At 42.5% G+C, this 22,500-nt stretch overlaps 1 protein-coding gene across 6 annotated transcripts in view; it reads right to left on the bottom strand.

Moving 5' to 3' along the window:
- The window catches only part of LOC123509991 (IQ motif and SEC7 domain-containing protein 1-like), a 186,231-nt gene that overhangs the window by 98,601 nt on the left and 65,130 nt on the right, over positions 1-22,500 (bottom strand). Inside the window, exons 1-2 of one of the 6 annotated variants that reach the window (XM_045264642.1) lie at positions 14,047-14,157; positions 12,577-12,982 (exon numbers count right to left, since the gene is read on the bottom strand). The exons of 4 other annotated variants lie outside the window; for them this stretch is intronic. In XM_045264642.1, the coding sequence (XP_045120577.1) occupies positions 12,577-12,701 (125 nt within the window). In that variant the 5' untranslated portion in view covers positions 12,702-12,982; positions 14,047-14,157. Of the gene's footprint in view, positions 1-1,116; positions 2,046-12,576; positions 12,983-14,046; positions 14,158-22,500 lie in introns of those variants that run through there. One more of the 6 variants, XM_045264644.1, reaches the window with a different exon arrangement.

The raw sequence follows: 22,500 nt of genomic DNA, 5'->3' as shown, positions 1-22,500 counted from the left end.
TGCGTGTGTGTTAGTAAGAGAGGAAGTGGAAATAAATCTAAAGGAAATTCTGAAATCCACAGCGACATGAACAAAAAGAGTTAGTGTATGGGAAATAATGCGTAGCTACACTATTTCTATTTTCTAGCGATAATTAGTAAAAATATTGAAATTACAGAATCAAAATTAGAAAAAGCAATAACTTTCATTGAATCCAAAAAACAAAACAAAAAACTACTATTCCTTATTAACTCCTTCAGTACTGGGAAGCATTTTTACCTTTAGTTTTGGGTGTGATTAGACGATTTTATTGACATTAGGAAGGGTCTATGGAGCTCAAAAGATTAATGGCCAGAGTCTTTACTATTTCAATCCCCACATAAGTTTCTCAAGCTGTATAAAATCACCAAATAGTAACCAGAATGAATATGAAAACGCCGGATGGTACTGGAGAGGTTAACATTAAAAAATCAGAACAATAACACGTACAGCAGGGATAAACAAGGATACAAACAGGCGGTCTGAGGCAAACAAACAACACTGACACGTAAACAGATGTGACACTGGTAGATAAGAGACGATAGAGTGTTGTTATAATACAAATACTTAATCTCTCTCTCTCTCTCTCTCTCTCTCTCTCTCTCTCTCTCTGACACCTGCCTTCGTCACCCCCCACAACACACCTGCCTCCTCCTACTCCTTCTCCTCCTCGCTCTACTTCTCTCCCTCACTATTCCTTCCGGTCTCTCTCTCTCTCTCTCTCTCTCTCTCTCTCTCTCTCTCTCTGTGTGTGTGTGTGTGTGTGTGTGTGTTTAAAGACAATGATGACATGTGATGCAACGCTCACCATCTATAATATTAACACACACACACACACACACACACACACACACACACACACACACACACACACACACACATTATGGCGATTAAATGAAGTGGAAAATCTTAACCTTTCAACACTCATCTCACGACGCGCACACACACACACACACACACACACACACACACACAAGCAAGCATAAAACAAAGCCTTTCCATTGTCGTCACCAACAGCCAATCATATCACGTCTTTCCCCTGCCTGTCCTTCTCTCAGCCAATGAAAACACGCCATCAGTAAACCAATTAAAACACACCTTTCTGTACGTGAATCTGGACATCCCAAGCAAGCAGGGCATTGGGACACTGGACCTTCCTTCTTTCTCATCCTTACTCCATCAACCTCCTCCTCCTCCTCCTCTTCTCTTCCTCCTCTTCTTCTGTCTCCTCCTCAAGTCGTATTTTTATAAAGGAGTTTTTCTTCCTCCGTGTTCCTTTTGGTGTTCCTCCTCCTCCTGGTCACTGCTATCCTTCCGTCTCAGGAGGACTTTAAACACATCGTCACGTCCAGTCAACACCACACACTCATCACTGTCACCACCTCCTACCTCGTCACTATCCCCAGGGCTCACCACCACCTCCACCCCTGCTAAATTGTCACCACCACTCACTAAAATGTCGCCACCAGCCTCATCACCAATGGCACCAGCACCACCACTCATCACCTCGTCTTTCTCCCCTGCCATGGTCAACACTGGTTACTTGGTGTTGAGATGAAGGCAGCCTCAACACCACCACTATTTAATGGAACTCGTATACAACACCACTAGACACCACTACGAGCGTCTACACCATTATAACCATCACCACAACACCAAAAGCAACACCTGAAAGACGAAATTAACACCAGGACTCAGTGGCATACATCACTATAGCCCATAGCACACCATCAACACCACTATCCTTGCAACACCTAATCACAACACCAATACTGACATGGCTTCAAACACCATGAACCACCGAGCACCACCATTATCATCACCACAACACCATAACACTGAAAACGTCACATCATCACCACCACCACCAGTCAGTCAGTCAGTCAGTCAGTCAGTCAACACCATTTCAGACACTTCAGATAATAACTTCACAACACCAAGGCACAAAGTTTAATAACACCAGTGCTAGACTTTAGGGCACCGAGGGGGCAGAATAGTGGCACTGGTTTGAGTGACACTATGACGGTTTCTGATAAAGACACTGGCTCTCTCTCTCTCTCTCTCTCTCTCTCTCTCTCTCTCTCTCTCTCTCTCTCTCACTATCTCTCACCCTTCCGGCCTGTGTGTACTAGTGCCTCTCTCTCTCTCTCTCTCTCTCTCTCTCTCTCTCTCTCTCTCTCTCTCTCTCTCTCTCTCTCTCTCTCTCTTTATCTCTTCCTATCTCTAGATTATTCACCTGTTGTTTTGTCTCTATCTCCTATTGTCAAGGTTTGCTCTCTCTCTCTCTCTCTCTCTCTCTCTCTCTCTCTCTCTCTCTCTCTCTCTCTCTCTCTCTCTCACAGACTAACTCATACGCCATCTGCCTTGCTCTACTTCACTCACTCATTCACTCACTCACTCTTACTCTTATAATTGCCTTCATTCATCCATTGACTCATCCATTTACTCCACATCTAATCCACTTGCCTCGCCCATTCCACCCTTTACTCCACACGTCTCTCCTTCCATTCCGAGTCGGTGGAGCGAATAGGAACGTCAGCAAAGGAGAGAAACATTGACGGAAAGAAATGAGAAAAATAAGATTGTACCGGTGTTTTGAAATTTACCTCTTTGGTGGTTTTCGTTTTGTTGTGATGGTGATATTGTTTGAGCTTTTTGTATTGCTGACTGAGGGCTGACTGACGCTCTCTCTCTCTCTCTCTCTCTCTCTCTCTCTCTCTCTCTCTCTCTCTCTCTCTCTCTCTCCTTAGTTTCTCGTCTTTTTTTTCTCTCTCCTTTCTTACTCTCTTTCATTTTTTTCCCCTCTTTTTTGTCATTCCGTTTCTAATTCCTTTTCTTTTTTCCTCTCATCTTCCTTATACCTAATTACACCACCACCACCACCACCACCAACAACAACAACAACTACTACTACTACTACAACTACTACAACCACCACCACCACCACCACTACTATAACAACTATTATTAACACCACCACCATAACCACCACTACCACTTTCCTCTTCCTCCTCCTCCTCCTCCTCCTCCTCCTCCTCCTCCTCCTAGTCTTACACAAACACGGAACACATTCACGAAGGGGGTAAACTTCCTCATTTTTGAAGCAAACAATACAAGGAGCTGTGTGTGTTGGCCGTGGGAATTTTGCTGTGTTGTTGTTGTGTTAGAGTGCTGTTTGTGTTGCTCTGGCGCAGGTGGTGGTGGTGGTGGTGGTGGTGGTGGTGGTGGTGGTTATGTATTTTCAGGGAAGTTATAAGTACAAGGGAAAACAGTAAAGGAGGAGGAGGAGGAGGAGGAGGAGGAGGAGGAGGAGGAGGAGGAGGAGGAAGGAAAAAGTTATTATGACTGATTTTGATAACGAGTACAAAGCCATTGTTTAAATTTCCTGAGAGAGAGAGAGAGAGAGAGAGAATCAAGAACGTATAAGATTTGCATAAACGAAAACTATCCTTCACACTCTCTCTCTCTCTCTCTCTCTCTCTCTCTCTCTCTCTCTCTGCTGTGTTGACCGATGACTGCGCAATGTTCTGTTGTGCTTCGTTACGTAAAAGCGCGCAGGACAAACAAATAACAGGGGATTGTAACCTTCTCTCTGTGTGTGTGTGTGTGTGTGTGTGTGTGTGTGTGTGTGTGTGTGTGTGTGTGTGTGTGTGTGTGTGTGTCCGGTGCCCTAAATCATTCGTGGAAGCAGGATGACAGGGTGGGGAGATGAGGGAGAGGGATGTTTACGGCGGGGGGGGGGCAGGATGGGTGTTGATGGGGCTGGGGCAGAGGACATCCTGAGGTTTAAGCGGTGGTCCTTTTGTTTTGGGGAAGAAAGGGGGAAGAGGTGGAGGGGAGAGGGGGTCGGGGCACGGGGTAGGAGGGTTGAGGGGACAGAGAGGGGGGACAGAGATGATAAGAGTTTGGGGGAATGATATGGGATGGTGGTGGTGGTGGTGGTGGTGGTGGTGGTGGTGGTGGTGGTGGTGGTGGTGGTGATGATGATGATGATGATGATGATGATGATGATGATGAGGAGGAGGAGGAGGAGGAGGAGGAGGAGGAGGAGGAGGAAGAACACGAAGAAGAGTGCATCTCTCTCTCTCTCTCTCTCTCTCTCTCTCTCTCTCTCTCTCTCTCTCTCATATCCATTCATTTTCACCACCTCTATTCTTTCACCTTTCCTCTCTTTATCTCTCTCATCCTCTCTCCTCCTCCCTCCTCCTCATCCTCTCTCATCCTCCTCCTCCTCCTCCTCCTCCTCCTCCTCTTGCTGTCCACTCATCTCCCAAGGCTAGGTGGAGCATCCTGTATGGTGGAGGTCAGGTCTTATTAACAGCATCCGACCCTTCCTTCACCATCACCACCACCACCACCACCACCACCACCACCACCACCACGACTATCAATTTTCCACGCATTTGATAACAGAACGCCATTAATTTTTTTTTCTATTTTCTCTCCTCATTGTGTTCGACTGACCCTAAGAATTAAATATTAGAGTAGATACCCCTTTGATATTTCCCCATTTTCTTTCGCATTCCCGTTTTCTTGGTTTCCTGTGCGCTGTGGTTTTAAATTTTTACGTTTCTGTGATTGGTTGACTGAAGAAAATTCATAAAAAGGTGCTGGGTTGATTAATGTAGAGTTTAATGGCCGCTGATAGTAAAAGAATGATGGTTTTAATGGACGTGTCAACAGTAATGAATAAAAATGTTACTATGATTAATAACAACGTAAATATAAAGTAAATATAAAAAAATGCAAAATATAGAAAATAAAAGCAAAACAAATATTATAGAAGACGAAAAAGAAGAAGAAGAAGACGATGACAAACAACAACAACAACAACAACAACAACAACAACGCAACCAATCAATAGACAAAACAAACAACAAAGCGAGTCACACCAAAGTTTTGTAAGCAACACACCACACCACGTGACCTCTGTGACCTCCTATACGCCTGACCTTTGACCCCGCCACCAGTCACGTGACCCGAAGAGGAGGAGGAGGAGGAGGAGGAGGAGGAGGAGGAGAAGTCACGTTTACTCTTATGTATTGGAGAGAGAGAGAGAGAGAGAGAGAGAGAGAGAGAGAGAGAGAGAGAGAGAGAGAGAGAGAGAGAGAGAGAGAGAAAGTAGAAAGGTGGAAAAAAGAGAAAGGGAAGGGAAGGAAGTAGGAGGGAGAAAGAAAAGAGCGAGAACGAGAGAGAGAGAGAGAAAGAGATGTAGGTGGGAGAGAAGAAAGGATAGGAGGGAGGAAAGAAATAGGTAGGAGGGGAGAAAGGGAGGAAAGTGAGGGCATGAAGAATGGAGGGAGGAAGGGAGACGGCACATAAAGGAGGGAGGGAAGGAGAAAGGGAGGGAAGGAGGGGCAGGAAGAATGGAGGAGTCACACATGGAGGGAGGGAGGCTCGGTTACTTCACTCCTGCCTAACAATACTTGAGGGAGAGGGAGAGAGGGAGAGAGGGAGAGGCAGGTAGCGACGAAGAGTAAGAGTGAAGCGTGAACAACGTGGAATACTTAATCTATAGGTGATGGAGGTCAGGTGTGGGTGGATTGCAGAACGTTGCCCTTATGTGACCCCCCCCCGTGACCCAGCTGTGACCTCGTGACCTCCCGGAGCTTCAAAAATGCCGCTCCTAATGTCACTGTCCTACCAATGTCCTATCACTGTCCCATCGCCCTCTGTCACTGTCCTTAACTTCTTCAGTACTGGGACACATTTCTATCTTGAGTTTTAGGTATGATTAGACGATTTTATTTACATTCGAAAGGGTCTATGGAGGTCAGAAGATTAATGGTCACAGTCTTCACTATTTTAATTCAAGTAAGTTTCTGAAGCTGTATAAAATCACCAAACAGTCACCAGAATGAATATGGAAACGCATCTTAGTACTGAATGGGTTAATGTGTGTTGTGGTGCAGTGGTGCAAATGTCAACAAAGACGGTATCGTATGCATCCATATATCCTTCGTACCTTATCCCACTGTTGTACTTCGTTAGCTAACTTCTTCAGTACCAGGACACACTTTCATATTTATTCTGCTTACTATTTGGTGATTTTATACAGCTTCACAAATTCATGTTAGGATTAGAATAGTGAAGACTCCGACCATTAATCTTCTAATCTTTATAGGCCCTTGCTAGTGTAAACAAAATAGTGTAATCGTACCCAATACTCATGGTAAAAATGCGTCCCAGTGCCGAAGGAATTAAGTATACTGAATATATTGTACTGGAAGAGAAGACTTTCATTACCTGGGCAAAGGAAACTATACATGAAAATTATAAAACACAGGATAAATAGTAATAACAAAAATGAGAGAAAAAAATGAAAATAACACCTGAAAATGTTATGAATTAAAGCCATTTCTGCTGTTTAAATACTAATACTTATTCAGAAACTCGTAAAGAAGACTATTGATTGCAGATGTGAATGAAGAGCAAAGAGAAAGTTAAAAAAAAAAAAAAATCTGGTTCTTGGTTTCCAGGTATGATTTATGTGCCCAAAGCTTATTGCCAAAAGTTTAAGTGCCTCGTCTCCACTTCCTTTCTCAAGCAGTAGTGAAAGTTAGCGAGGCTTCCAGGATGTGTTCGTGGTTCCAGTGATAGCCTGACAAGTGTTTTTCATTAGCAATTAGAGAAAAAATATTTGAATACAATTAATCATCTCTGTGGCCTTTAAAATCAGTGGATACAAAACTGCAGCGTTTAAGAAGAACGTTGTGGAGGTTAGTGGGGCTTCAATGGACCTGTTTCTTGGTTCCGGTGATAGAATAACAAGTATTTTTCATTATCAATTAGAAAAAAACACTTGGGAATCTGAGTTATCTTTGCAGTCTTTACGGAACCACTACAGCGTTGAAAAAGACTGTAGCGAAAGTTACCGGGATTTTCAGGGATGTGTGTTTTAGTTCCGGTGATAGAATAACAAGTACTCTTCATTATCAATTAGAAAAACACTCTTGGGAACCTGAGTTATCTTTGTAGCATTTAAGGAACCGCTACAATATTTAAGAAGACTCTATTGAAAGTTACCGGATTTTGGGGGACGTGTTTCTGGATCTCTCAGTGATAAAATAACAAGTACTCTTCATTATCAATAAGAAAAACACTCTTGGGAAGCTGAGTTATCTTTGTAGTCTTTACGGAACCACTAGAGCGTTTCAAAAGACTAGTGGAAGTGACTGAGGTTTTGGAGGGACGTATTTCTAGATTTAGGTGATAAAATAATAAGCATTCTTCATTACCCATTAGAAAAATACTCTTGGGAACCTGAGTTATCTTTGTAGCATTTAAGAAACCGCTACAACATTTAAGAAGACTCTATTGAAAGTTACCGGATTTTGGGGGACGTGTCTCTGGATCTCAGTGATAAAATAACAAGTACTCTTCATGATCAATAAGAAAAACACTCTTGGGAAGCTGAGTTATCTTCGAAGCCTTTAAGGAACAACTACAGCGTTTCAAAAGACTAGTGGAAGTGACTGAGGTTTTGGGAGACGTATTTCTAGATTTAGGTGATAAAATAATAAGCATTCTTCATTACCCATTAGAAAAACACTCTTGGAAACCTGAATTATTTGTAGCCATTACGTTTAAAATGACTACAGTGGAAGTGACCGAGATTTTGTGGGGATGTGTTTGTAGATCTAGGGGATAAAATAACAAGTACTTTTCATTATCAATTAGAAAAAACACTGTTGTGAATCAGACTATCAACATCAGTGGCCTTTGAAAGCTGCACAAGAGGCTGCAGCGTTTCAAAGTTCGGTCCCACGTTCTCTGCATTATCTCCCCCGTGAAGTGAGTCACGTTCCGAGGCATGAATACTGACGCTGTGGAAGGTAAGGCTCGTTTGCTAGCCGCCAGATGCTCCAAGTACAAAAAAAAAGTTAAAAAGTATGACGAAATTCTTCTACTTGTCTCCAATTTATGTTTAATGCACAGCTTTGTCATTTTTCTTTATTTTTTCCTTCGTCTTGTGTTATGTGGATGTTAGCTTTTTTTTTTTTTTCTCTTACTCTTCTTGTTTTGTTTGTGTATTTTCTTTTCCTCCTTGATTTTTTTTTGCTTGGTTCCGGTTTTATGTTTGTTATTTTATTTTCTTGATTTTCTTAATTGCTTCAGGCTGGGTTGTTATTTTCCTTGTCTTATTCATTTTTCTTGTTTTTATTTATGTACATTTTCTTTTCCTCCTTGATTTTCTTGCTTCATGTTGTGTTGTGTTTCTTTTCCTCGTTTTACTCTTTCCTTGTTTTGCTCGTCTGCATTTTCTTTTCTTAATTTTCTTGCTTGCTTATGTTATGTGTTGATGTCAGGTGTAGTTTCTTATCTCACTTATTGTTGTTTGCTACCGGGAGTGTCTCATTGTTATCTGCACCTTCTGATCTTGCTTGATTAACTTGTATCTTATCTTATATTTGATTATCGCGTCGTCGGATCTTATTCCTTACATTCTTCTTGTTATGTTATTCTCTCATTTTTTTTATTTCATTCTGTATTTTTCTTCCCACTTTCCTTTGTTTTCTTTTTTTTCAGGCAATTTCTTTATTTTTCTTCTATGGATCATTTTTCTCTTTCTTGCTTTATTTTATTCTTTGCTAGTGTCTTTGTGTCAATTATATCTTACTTTCCTTTCTTATTTCCTTCGAGTCTTTAGATCATATTTCCTTTTCTTATTTTACTTTGCATCTTCTGGCAGTCTTTATGTCATATCTCACTTAACTCCCTGTTTCCTCGTGAGCGTCAGTTGCCTTTACTTTTCTTCATTCATTTTCTTGTTGTCTCTAGTTGCGTGCGTGTCAGTTGCACCTTGTTACCTCCTCCTATTCACCCACTGATGGCGAGGCAACACGGGCTGGGGTGGCGAGGCGCAGCTCTCCTCGCTATCATAACTGTAACACCACCTGGAATTAAACCACTTCAAGCAAGGAAAGGCAGCTTTATCATTGCCTTGTTTTTTACCTCACATTTGCTAGATTTATGGACGTGTTTTTTGTGCTTTTTCTGCTCTAAATGAAGCTGTGATATCGTTTTTCTTTATTTTTTCCTGGTGCTTCAGAAATAGTATGTCTGGGATGCAAGAGAAAAATACAAATATATATGTGAATATTAGCACTTGTTTTCTGTTCTAAATGGAGCTGAGATATCGAGTTTTTCTTTATTTTCTCTTGATGATGCTTTAGAAATAATACGTCTGGAACACAAGAGGAAATACTAATAAAAACTTGAAGAACATTAGCAGGACACATGTTTTTATTTATTTATTTATTTATTTATTTATTTTTTATTTATTTATTTATTTTTTCTTTTTTTTGCTTTTCTGTAATGACATATTGATTTTTTACATTTTTTTTTCGAGAAAGATGTTTAAGAAATACAACGTCTGGATTACATGCGGATATACAAATAAGAACGAAGGATATCAGCAGTACACGTGTTTCATATTTTTCTGTTACAAATTAAGCTGAAATATCGAGTTTACCTTTATTTTTCCTGAACGATACTTTAGAAATACTTTGTTCAAATAAAAACGTGAAGAATATCAGCAGGACACATGTTTTTGTTTTTCTTTAATGAGATATCGCGTATTTATTTTTTCTGAAGGATGCTTAAGAAATATTTACCACATCCGGAAGGCAAGGCAACAGGATATACGTGAAGTAGATTAGCAAGAAGTGAAAGGAAGTACATGCAAACACACAGATATAAGTCTAAGAAATATAGATTAGCAAGACGTGAAAGGACACACACACACACACACACACACACACACACACACACACACACACACACACACACACACACACACACACACAGATATGCGGCAAAAAAAATATTAGCAAGAACCGCAACAAATGAGACGATATCAAACTTTACAATGACGAAAATGCCTGAAAAAAAAAAAATCGTATAATTCTGAAATAATTTAGAAAAAAGAAAAGGGAAAAAAAAGTTAAAAGTAAAAGAATCTTGACTGAAATTCCAACTTTTTTCTTCTCTAACCTCCCCCCCATCACACCCCCCATAAAAAGCACGGGGAATCTTGACAGACATACCAACATTCCGGAAAAAAAAAAGGGAGAATTTGAACAGAGATACCAACACTCCCAGAAAGAAAAGTCACATAATTACACACCTTGATTGAAATGACCGTCTCCTCCACGCCTCACCTGCTGCACCTGTCCACCTCCACCTGTCCACCTGTCCACTTCCATCTCCATTACCTCCACCTCTACCACCACCACCTTCACCTCCACCTACACCTCCATCACCACCACCACCTTTACCTCCACTTCCAGCTTCACCTCCACCACCTATACCTCCCTATTACCTTCATCTCTATTACTTCCACCTCCACTTCCCCCTCCACCACCTCCATCTTCACTCCCTCCTGCCTCATGTCCTTATTCTTCGCTTAGTCTCCTGTCTTCGCCCTTCTCCTCCTCCTCTTCCTCCTCTTTTTTATCACAAGTTCGCTGCATGTACAAATTCTCTCTAGTTATTTAATTTCTACACTCATTTTTTTACATCATCCTCCTCCTCCTCCTCCTCCTCCTCCCATCCTTCTCCCTTCCACCTCAGTAATTGGCAACATCCACAAGTCCACTTATTCAATTCCACCTCACTCCCACTTCCATTACTTGAACCTCCACTACTTTATCCCGCCAAGGTAATCTCCAGGTAATGTCATCCAGGTAATCTCGTCTCACCCCCGCCAGGTAAGTAATGAGTGGCCAGGAGCATCGCGGCGCCCACACCCCTGGCCAGCGTTCCGGAGCGTGGCTGTTCCGCTGGGAATGGTGACGCTCTCTGTGGTCTGAATAACTTAAGCCCTTCAGTACAGAGACGAATCATGAGTTTTGCGTGTGATTAGAGATTTATTTACATTACGAAGGGTCTATGGAGGTCAAAAGATTAATGGCCAGAGTATTTACTATCTTAATTCCCCCACATAGGTTTCTGAAGCTGTATAAAATCACCAAATACTAAGCAGAATGAATATGAAAAACGTGTGCAAGTATTCTGAAGCATTTCCACGCTGCACCTTCACAATTTTCAAAGGGGACTAGTTGAAACGACACGGGTTTTTAATTTTAAGGGTGTTTCTGTAATTAGGAAAGGAGTTCAGTACTTATATTTTAAAGAAAGTCGACTAAGGTACTAAAAATTTCAAGAAATCATGTAAACGAATCATGTAACTAAGTATTGTGGGATCTGTCGTTCGTGTTTTAAGGGGAAATAGCGAAAAGTTTAACAATTCCACCCTCACATATTTATAACCCAAATTTAAAGAACACTGCCCAGTTGTACAAAGAATCTCTAGTGTCTATTTTGAACAAAGAATTGCACGTAAACAAATCATGCATCAAAATATTATGAAATCTCTCATTAATGTTTAAAGAGGAAATAGCCAAGATATAAACGATTTTTAACTCATTTATCACCCAAATTCAAGGATCACCAGTCCAGTTTTTTAAGGAATCTCTGGTGCATATTTTGAACAAAGATTTACAAGTTATTTTTGAGAATTTACATTAGCACCATTATCGATAAATTCCTTCCAGCACCGCAAATATCCGCCGACACCACCACCACCACCACCACCACCAAACACCTCAGGTAGGCATAACCTTGAGACAGACAGGTAAAAAAATAAAAGAAAACAAGTAAAAAAAACGAAGACAAATAAAATAAAACACGTAAAATAAAAACAGGCAAACCGAATAGTCATGCATGGATAAACACACACACACACACACACACACACACACACACACACACACACACATGAATAGAGCGCTGCCGTAACTTCTCTAGTATTGCTGTTGTGTTACCTGTAAGAGACTAGTGTTGTGATGTCAGTGTTACCTGTTCCCTAAGTGTTGCGTGCCTTTGGGGGTAATGAAGTGTTGTGTTACAGGTGAAGGTGTTACGTTGCCTCTAGTGTTACCTGAGCTGGACCGCGAGTTTGGTGGGGGTGGGCTGGATGGGGGGAGGGTGGGCAGAGGGAATGACAAGCACAATAGAACACAAATGAGAAACAAGATGGTGAATGTTCCGTGTGTTTTAGTGACTGGTGAGGTTAAATTGCTTATATTCATCGATTTTACAGTGAGAGATTCCGGGTAGTAAAGGTGAAGGCTCCCCCCCCACCCACCCATGCGCTCACAAACAATAAATCAACGAGAGGAATATTAAAGGAGGAGAAAAAGGAGAAAGAGAAGGAAAAAGAAGAAAAAGACAAAGAAAATGGGGAAGGTAGGAGGAAGAAAAATAAGGATGACAAGAATGAAAAAAAACGAACAAAAAGAAAAGATGAAAAGAAACAAAATCAGAAAAAAGGAAAAAAAATATGTTAGCAAGAAAATAAACAGCAAAAACAAACACACACAAATACAAACAGTTTCTCTCTCTCTCTCTCTCTCTCTCTCTGTATTTTTGTTGTCTTGTTTATCAATTTATCTATTTATCTATTCGTTTGTCTATCTATACTGGTGTTAGTGTAATAAGCTTCTCTCTCTCTCTCTCTCTCTCTCTCTCTCTCTCTCTCTCTCTCTCTCTCACCTGCTGCCCTGGTGCCGCGGGGACAGGCAGGTCACCTTGAGGTAGTACCGCGTGAGGGTGGAGGGTAGGTGGTGGGGAACCGCCTCCTGGTACACCACCACCTGCTCTGACCCAAGATCGAACATAATCACTCCGGGTCACAACAGGTCGCGGGGTCAAAGGTCACAAGGAGGAGGAGGGATGCCACGCTCTGACTCTCCCTCCTCCTTCCTTTCCCTGCTTCCTTTTTCTTACTTTTTATATTTTTCCTTCGTTTTCTTTAGTTTTCACTTTTGTTCGTGTTCATATCTTGGTTTTTCATTGTTATTCGTCTTTTTTCTTATTGTTTTTTATTTATTTATTTTTTCAAATGTGGTGATTTAAAGGCGAGTTTTTCAATAAAGTACCTACAAAACTTTCACCTTCTCTGCGTCGCGTCAGGTCAAAAAAAAGGTCAAAAGGTCATAAAGGTCAGAATGAATATAACATACAAAAAGGCAAAGAAAAAAAAAATTCACCGGTAGTACTTCACATGGAGGTCACACACGCACACACACACACACACACACACACACACACACACACACACACACACACACACACATTTGTAGGTTTTCTCAGTCTGTAATGCCCTATTGTTATTGTGTGTGTGTGTGTGTGTGTGTGTGTGTGTGTGTGTGTGTGTGTGTGTGTGTGTGTGTGTGTGTGTGTGTGTGTGTGTGTGCATTGATATGGTATGAGAGAGAGAGAGAGAGAGAGAGAGAGAGAGAGAGAGAGAGAGAGAGAGAGAGAGAGAGAGAGAGAGAGAGAGAGAGAGAGAGAGAGAGAGAGAGAGAGAAAGCCAATCAGTGATAAAGCAGGTGAGAGATTAGTAAGAACTGAATTTCACACCATTATTAACCAGTGAAGATTGAAAGTGTGTGTGTGTGTGTGTGTGTGTGTGTGTGTGTGTGTGTGTATGTTTAAGTATTCATTACACATAGCAGTATACATTAACACACCCACATGCGTACCCACACCAACACACACACACACACACACACACACACACACCTCCTCCTGCAACCACTAAACATACATATCACATAACATAAACAACACAATTACTTCCTTCCTCGTACACACACACACACACACACACACACACACACACACACACACACACACACACACAAACAAGAAAATAAACAAGATACAAACACTCTCTCTCTGAAAAAAACACACGTGATTTCTCATTCTTCGTCTTATTTCTCGTCTTTCTCTTCCTTTAATCACTCCTCCTCCTCCTCCTCCTTCAAACCCTCGAGAGTGACATAACGAAGGGTCAAGTGGGACTCCAGGCTCGTCCTTGACTAAGTCCCACTCGTCCTCCGCCACACAAGCTCCACCTTTTTCCACACAATCACTCGCTCCAACTTGTAAAAATTCGCACGAGTTTTAATGAATGCACTGGTTTGGAGCGCTGCGCAGCTGAAGGGCCGGCGAGCACACCTGGTGGCTAGGTAAGAGATGAAGGAGCGTGAGGTGCCACGTCTTAACTCGCCAACTGCGCGAGTAACACTGACTGACTGGCGGGTTGGTTATGATGTCAGCCTCACTCTCTGACCCTCCACCTCCAACTCCTCCTCCTCCTTTTTCTCCTTCTCTTCCTCTTCTTCTTTTTACTGGTTCTCTTTCATCTTCTCTTTCATCTCCTTTTTTTCTCTTCTATATTCTCTCTTCTTTCTATTCCTTCGTCTTCTTCTCTTTCTCCCTCCTTTTTCTTCTCTTCTTCTTTTTTTTACCTGTATCTCTCCATCCTTCACTTTCTCTTCTTCCTCCTCCTCCTCTTTTTTTTTCATCTTCCTTCATTTCTGCATCATTCCAGATTAACTTCCTTCATCTTCCTATCTCTCTTCGCTCTGTTATTCCTCCTGTCTTCCTCTCTTATCCGTCTCTTCCTCCTCCTTCCTCTCTCCAAACCATATTTCACATTTTCTCCCCATCTATAATTTCCATTCTCCTCCTCCTCCTCCTCCTCCTCCGCCTCCGCCTCCGCCTCCTCCTCCTCCTCCTCCTCCTCCTCCTCCTCCTCCTCCTCCTCCTCCTCCTCCTCCTCCTCCTCCTCCTCCTCCTTACATTAACAACTCTCCATCATTACCTCCACACCCTGTTTCTCTCCCTCCTTATTTACTCCCCTCGTCTGTATCTCTCTCTCTCTCTCTCTCTCTCTCTCTCTCTCTCTCTCTCTCTCTCTCTCTCTCTCTCTCTCTCTCTCTCCCTTCCAATATCACATTAATAAGTCTATATTTACTTCTCCCTCTCTCCCCTTCTCGTCCCTACATATATCACATTAGTAGTACTCATACCAAATTTATCTCCCCATCCTGTTTCTCTCCTCCTCCTCCTTCTCCTTCTCCTCCTCCTCCTCCTCCTCCTCCTCCTCCTCTTCCCGCACCTTCCCTGATAAGTAGGTTATGTCAATGAGATTAGGAGTGCATGGGAAAGTGATGCCATAGCAATGACACACACACACACACACACACACACACACACACACACACACACACACACAAACACAAGGACCCCTATAAACATCTCTTCCTTTTATCATATATTTTCTTTCATTCCTTATTTTCTTTTTCTCCTCCATTTCTTCTGACCATACATCATAAAACAAGATTTGCGTATACGTAAAGAAAACGGGATACGATTTTTATCAATTTATTCATTTATTTATTTCCGTAAGGTATTTGAATATTGAGGAAATAGTTTAGTTTAGGCTTAAATTCATTACAGGTGTGGTAAAGAAAATGGGATGCTGGTAATGAGTGACTAAGATAATTCTGGTCCTGTTTAAAGGGAAAAGAGAGAGAGAGAGAGAGAGAGAGAGAGAGAGAGAGAGAGAGAGAGAGAGAGAGAGAGAGAGAGAGAGAGAGAGAGAGAGAGAGAGAGAGAGAGAGAGAACGTAAAAAGAAGAGAACAAACACAATAAAGAGAGAGGAGAAAGTGAAAGAGAGCGAAGGAAGGAAAGAGAAAGGGAAAGAGAGAGATAGGGAGAGATAAAGAAATAGAGAGAGAGAGAGAAAGAAAAAAAAACTAGGATATTTACTGCGAACAAGCACAGGATGGTGGGAAGAGGAAGAAATGACACACACACACACACACACACACACACACACACACACACAAAGAGAGAGAGAGAGAGAGAGAGAGAGAGAGAGAGAGAGAGAGAGAGAGAGAGAGAGAGAGAGAGAGAGAGAGAGAGAGAAATATAGACAGAGACACATACAGAGAGAGAGAGAGAGGGAGAGGAAAGAGTAAGGTAAGAGTAAGCCCATTACCTTACGATCACCTGTGTACCTGCGTAATTGACCTCTTATTAGCGTTACCTGTGGAGTGAAGCAATCCAAATTACCTCTGCTGTCTCTCTACCTGTCTGTCTGTCTGTCTGTCTGTCTGTTTGAATTCCTGGTACACCTGTGCTCTCTCTACATGTCTGTCTATCCTCTACCTGTGCTGTTTCTCTACCTGTCTGTCCGTCTGTCTGTGTGTCTGTTTGAATTCCTGGTATGTTTTACGTGACACTCAGACAGACAGACAGACAGACAGAGAGAGAGAGAGAGAGAGAGAGAGAGAGAGAGAGAGAGAGAGAGAGAGAGAGAGAGAGAGAGAGAGAGAGAGAGAAAGAGGGTGTTGGTTAAGACATGGAGGGGAAAAAAAGGAGGAGGGAGGAAAGAACGGCAGAGAGGGAGGGGCGGGAGGGGCCGGAGGGGCGGGAGGGTGAAGTAAAGGAATCGTGAGGTATAAGCGTGAAGGGAATAGAGGGCAAGGACGGGAGGGAGGGAGGGAGGGAGGGAGGGAGGGAGGGAGGGAGGAGGGAGGAGGAAGGAGGGAGGAGGAGGAAGGAGGAAGGGGAGGGAGGGATGAAGGGAGTGATGGAGGAAGGCAGGGAAGGTATGACACATTTTTTCATGACTTTAAATCGAAAACTTTAACTCTCTCTCTCTCTCTCTCTCTCTCTCTCTCTCTCTCTCTCTCTCTCTCTCTCACATCACCTGCATGAAAAAGAGAGATGGAGGGTATATAGGCACACACACACACACACACACACACACACACACACACACACACACACACACACACACACACACACCTTTCACCATCCACAACAATACGCGGTGATACGCATTTTGACGCCATTAATATCTGTCTCGCAATCTCCTCCATAACGCCATATGCCTACACACACACACACACACACGACAACATCAAAGGGCATTCACACTTACATACGCCTAAGAAAACCGTATCACACACACACACACACACACACACACACACACACACACACACACACACACACACACACACACGTCTGGCTGTCTCATCAGAGACTGCAGCAGATCAAACAGTGAAACACACACTTCTCTTCATACATCTATCACCACCTTTACCAAATTAGAAACTTTACCACCACCACCACCACCACCACCACCACTTCCTGTCACCGGATACCCCCCAAACTCTACCATTTTCCTTCCTTGTAATATTTGCGTCACAATCTTAAGTATTTCACGATTAGATTCTTAGAAAACGCAAATTAGCACTCTTACATCCCGTTTTATTTTTCTTTCCTATTTCTAGTATATGATAAAATATTTGACATTTCTCCTCTTATTAACACTACTTATATTACTATTAATACCTCTACTACTACTACTACTACTACTACAATTATTCATACTATCTTAATTCCTTCAGTAGAGAAACACATTTTTACCTTGAGATTTGTATACGATTAGACTATTTTATTGACATTACGAAGACTCTATGGAGGTCAGAAGATTAATAGCTACAGTCTTCACTATTTCAATCCCCCACATGGGTTTCTGAAGCTGTACAAAATCACCAAATAGTAAGCAGAGTGAATATAGAAACGCGTCATGTTACAAAAGAGGATTAACATTTATATATCTCAACAATTTGCTATCACTTTTTATATCACATTTTAATAAGACAATACACAAATACTTTCTTCTTATTCGCTGTAAATAAGTTAACACACAGACACTACTACTTGTTCTCTGCAAATGTCAGGATCTGTGGGACATTATCACTATCAAGTCGCCTCTTCAGTTATCTTTAAACGTTTCTCCATATGTTATCATTGTTAATATTGTAAAAAGCAACAGCGGTGATATTTCAAAGCGAATACCACGAAAAATTTCAACTCACACACACACACACACACACACACACACACACACACACGGCCTGGTAGCTCAGTGGTTAGAGCGCTGGCTTCACAAGCCAGATGACCGGGGTTCGATTCCCCGGCCGGATGGAGATATTTGGGTGTGTCTCCTTTCACGTGTAGCCCCTGTTCACCTAGCAGTGAGTAGGTACGGGATGTAAATCGAGGAGTTGTGACCTTGTTGTCCCGGTGTGTGGTGTGTGCCTGGTCTCAGGCCTATCCGAAGATCGGAAATAATGAGCTCTGAGCTCGTTCCGTAGGGTAACGTCTGGCTGTCTCGTCAGAGACTGCAGCAGATCAAACAGTGAATTACACACACACACACACACACACACACACACACGCTGAATCTCACTTAGTTACCGCTAAAATACTTCGTTCTCTTTCACGACACAGAAAATGTTAGCGCTACGGGATCCTTCGACAAATACATGCACAGAAAACACGCCTTACACAACGCCCACTAAGACAACGAAACACAGAACGAAACGAGAGCAAATAAAGGAAAAAACACACAAGAAAATAAAGAGAAAAGATCAAGAATATAAAGATGCTAAAATAGAAATAAAAAAAAACGAATATCAAACGAGGAATTAAGTTTAAACACACGAGATGAGATTGGAAAGAGAAGGAAGCAATGAGTAAGATGAATTAACCACTGTATCTCCACCACCTGGCTTAATGGGACGTCAGGTGGCCTCCCTTGCCCCTCCCTGCTGATTCCCGGTACCGTAACCATCACCTGCGTACCTGCTGACGGGGTGACGGTGACGGAGTGGTGACGGGTTGGTGACGGAGTGGTAAAGGGAGGCAACACACACATAGGGGGAAAATTAAGGAGTTTGGGACGTGGTCGTGGTGGTGGTGGTGATGGTGTGGTCGTTATGTGGTAATTTGATTTTGTTTTTCCTTTTTTTCATATTTTTTTCATTTTTTATTTACTTTCTTTGAAATTTCTTACTCTTCTTTTGTTTCTTTATCCTTGTTGTTATTTTCTTTTACCTTGTTTTGTTTCGTGCACTTTTTTTTCTATATGTGTCTGTAATCTCTTCTCTCTCTCTCTCTCTCTCTCTCTCTCTCTCTCTCTCCTACACAACAGCAACAACCACTACTACTACTATCACTACTACCACTACCACTACCACTACTACTACTACTACTACTTAAAATAATGCACCTTCATGCTTAGGTAACAGCTCCTAACCTCCCCACCTTTCCCTCTCCCCCTCCCACAACACGTCCCCTCACCCCCTCCCTTCCCCTCACCACTGACGCACCTACGCTAACATATATCACCTCAATTACTTCCGGCCTCCCCCCTCTCTCTCTCTCTCTCTCTCTCTCTCTCTCTCTCTCTCTCTCTCTCTCTCTCTCTCTCAGCTGGGGTGGGAAAAAGGGGGTTCAAGGGTCAAGGGGAAGGAAATAAGGGAGGGAGGGGAGAAGGAAGTCAGGGTGGGGGGTGAGGAAGGAGGGAAATGATGGGGAAGTCAGTCAATCAGTGTCTCTCTCTCTCTCTCTCTCTCTCTCTCTCTCTCTCTCTCTCTCTCTCTCTCTCTCTCTCAAAAGAAAAAAAAGAATGAATAGTCAGTACCACCACCACTATTATTACTCCTACTACTACTACTACTACTACTACTACTACTACTACCACCACCACCACCACTAAGAAACAAAGGAGACAAATAAGCAATATGTAACAAGAAACAGCAACAAAACAGGTGAGACAGGTTGTAATTAGCACACCATAACAATAACAAGACGAGGAGGAGGAGGAGGAGGAGGAGGAGGAGGAGGAGGAGGAGGAGGAGGAGGAGGCAGGTGTGTGAGTCGCTATACAAGGAGAGAGACAGGAAAGTTACGTTAGGCGCCTACCTTACCTTACCTTACCTAACCTAACCAAACCTAACCTTACCTAATCTAACTTATCCTAACTTAACCTAACCTAATCTTACCTTTCCTCAACCCAACCCAACCCAACCTAACATTACCTAACCTCACCTTACTTAAGCTTAACTCAAACACACACCTACGCACACCATTATTGTCAAAAGCTGTGTATTTTTGCTATCTGTTTCTGTATGTGGCGTGTAGGCTTTCAAGGGCGAGGTTGAGTGTGTGTGTGTGTGTGTGTGTGTGTGTGTGTGTGTGTGTGTGTGTGTGTGTGTGTGTGTGTGTGTGTGTGTGTGTGTGTGTGTGTGTGTGTGTGTGTCTTTCCACCTATCTGTTTTACCTCTCTATTTCTCTACCTGTCAATTCTAAACACAAGCAAGTGAGTCATGTGCTGCATCTTGAGTGTTGCAAGAATAGAAACAGTGCCGAGTGTTGCAAGCTCCCTAGTGTGTTGCGAAATGGAGCATAGTAAACACTGATCGGTATACAAAGTGATGGTGATGATGGTGATGATGTAGTGGTAGTGATGTGGTGATGGTAATGAGTTGCGTATCCTTGTGGTGGTGTGGAGGTGTGTGTTTTCTTTGTAGTGGTGGTGGTGGTAAACAATGATAGGTTAGGTTAGGAAGGACTGAGATGATGAGGGAAGGAAGGACGAGAAGCAGAGGGATGAGGAATGGGTGAAGGGGTGAGGAGATGGGGTGAGGGGAAGGGGATGAGGGGAGATGGGTGAGGGGCGGTGGCCTTGAGTTTTGGGTGCCTCCTTCAGGTAGATAATTAAGGAGGCAGGACAGGTGTACCGGTGGAGGACATCATACATAGGTACTTATAAGCTGACTATTGATGTTGTTGCTGCTGCTGCTACTACTACTACTACTACTACTACTACTACTACTACTACTACTACTACTACTACTACTACTACTACTACTACTACTATTGATGAAGCTGATGATGGTGATGTTTCTGTCTCATAAGGAGAAAGGGAAGGAGTACAAAAAAAAAAGAACAAGAACATGAAAAAAAATAAGAACAAAGATGAGAAAAAAACGAAAAGAAGGAAAAATAACAAAGAATAATAAAAATAAAACAACAACAAGGCTGCCACCACCACCACCGCCACCACCACCACCACCACCACCACCACCATTACACAACAAACAAACCCACCAAAAACACAGACGAAAAAAGGAAATCAGGTAGTACAACAATCTGTCTCGTTCTAGGAAGACTTTTTATGAGGAGGAGGAGGAGGAGGAGGAGGAGGAGGAGGAGGAGGAGGAGGAGGAGGAGGAGGAGGAGGAGGAGGAGGAGGAGGAGGAGGAGGAGGACGAATAAGGAAGGAGGAGGAGGAGAATAAGGCCTCACCTGGTAACAAGAAAACACCCTCCACTTTCTACCACCCTCTCTCTCTCTCTCTCTCTCTCTCTCTCTCTCTCTTGGCCACTAGACACAGCTGAGGGTAAAGAATGGCACAAGAAATACAATAACACAGTCTAACTAACTCCCGAGAGGAGGAGGAGAGGGAGAGCTGGCGCCACGGGGCAGACACGGGTGGCGCCTGTGTGTGTGTGTGTGTGTGTGTGTGTGTGTGTGTGTGTGTGTGTGTGTGTGTGTGTGTGTGTGTGTGTGTGTGTGTGTTCGTGGAAGTTATTATCATTATCCTTTTTGCCTATTTTCTTTTTTCTTTCTTTTTTTTCCTTCTTTTTCTTCGTCTCGTCAATTATTTACAAGTTCCTCTTTTGTTTTTTACTGGGTGTGGTTAGGAGAGTGAGAGGAGGAGGAGGAGGAGGAGGAGGAGGAGGAGGAGGAAAAAGGGGGAAAGATGGAGGGAAAAAGAGGGAGGGAGAGTGAGTGAGGGAGAGAAAAGTGGAGAGAGTAAACATGAAGGGTTGGGAAATAAGGAAAGGTAGAATAAATATTAATGAAAATAAAGAAAAAATAAAGAAAAGTTAGTTTTTTCCTTCATTCATTTTTTTTTTTTTTGTCACGTCTGGGAAAAAAAGTGACTCAGCGTAATTCATTCTAACGTTGTATTGTTTCCTCTTTTATTTTTCCCATTTTTTTCTCTCTCCTTCCTTTTGTCATCCTTCTCCTTGATTTCAACATCCTTTTCCTCCTCCTCCTCCTCCTCCTCCTCCTCCTCCTCCTCCTCCTCCTCAATTTCACTTGTTCGTTTTTGTGAAATGCTCAGAAACTTTGGTAATCAGGAAAGAAGAGAAAGTTTGCTAATAATAATAATAATAATAATAATAATAATAATAATAATAATAATAATAATAATAACAACAATAATACCAACAATTAGTGACAAAGAAAGACAATAATATATAATGCTTACCTCCCCAGTCTCCCTCCCTCCCTCCCTCCTCCTCCTCCTCCCTCCTAGTCCTCTTCCTCTTCCTCCCCGTCCTCTCACCACACAGGTACACAACACCCAGTCACCTCCTCCCCCTCCCCTCCTCCAAACTCAAGGCCAAAATCTGATACCTTCCTTTTTAAGTATATTTGCAAGTGTGTGTGTGTGTGTGTGTGTGTGTGTGTGTGTGTGTGTGTGTGTGTGTGTGTGTGTGTGTGTGTGTGTGTAATTGGCCTACCGTATATGTAGCATTAGGACAAGTAAGTTCAGAGGCTACACACCTACACACACCTGCCTAATGATAACGTACACACAACAGCCTATACCTGCCCTTTCTCTCTTCTTCACTTAGACACGCACACACACACGCACACACACACACACACACACACACACACACACACACACATGTAGACAGGTTTGTAGTGGTGTAGAAAAAAAATGTGGTGGTGGTGGTGGT

Source organism: Portunus trituberculatus, chromosome 28, assembly GCF_017591435.1.
Source record: "Portunus trituberculatus isolate SZX2019 chromosome 28, ASM1759143v1, whole genome shotgun sequence".
NCBI classification, from domain to species: domain Eukaryota; kingdom Metazoa; phylum Arthropoda; class Malacostraca; order Decapoda; family Portunidae; genus Portunus; species Portunus trituberculatus.
The sequence above is the reverse complement of the archived record's forward strand: the minus strand, read 5'-3'. Positions and strand labels throughout refer to the sequence as shown.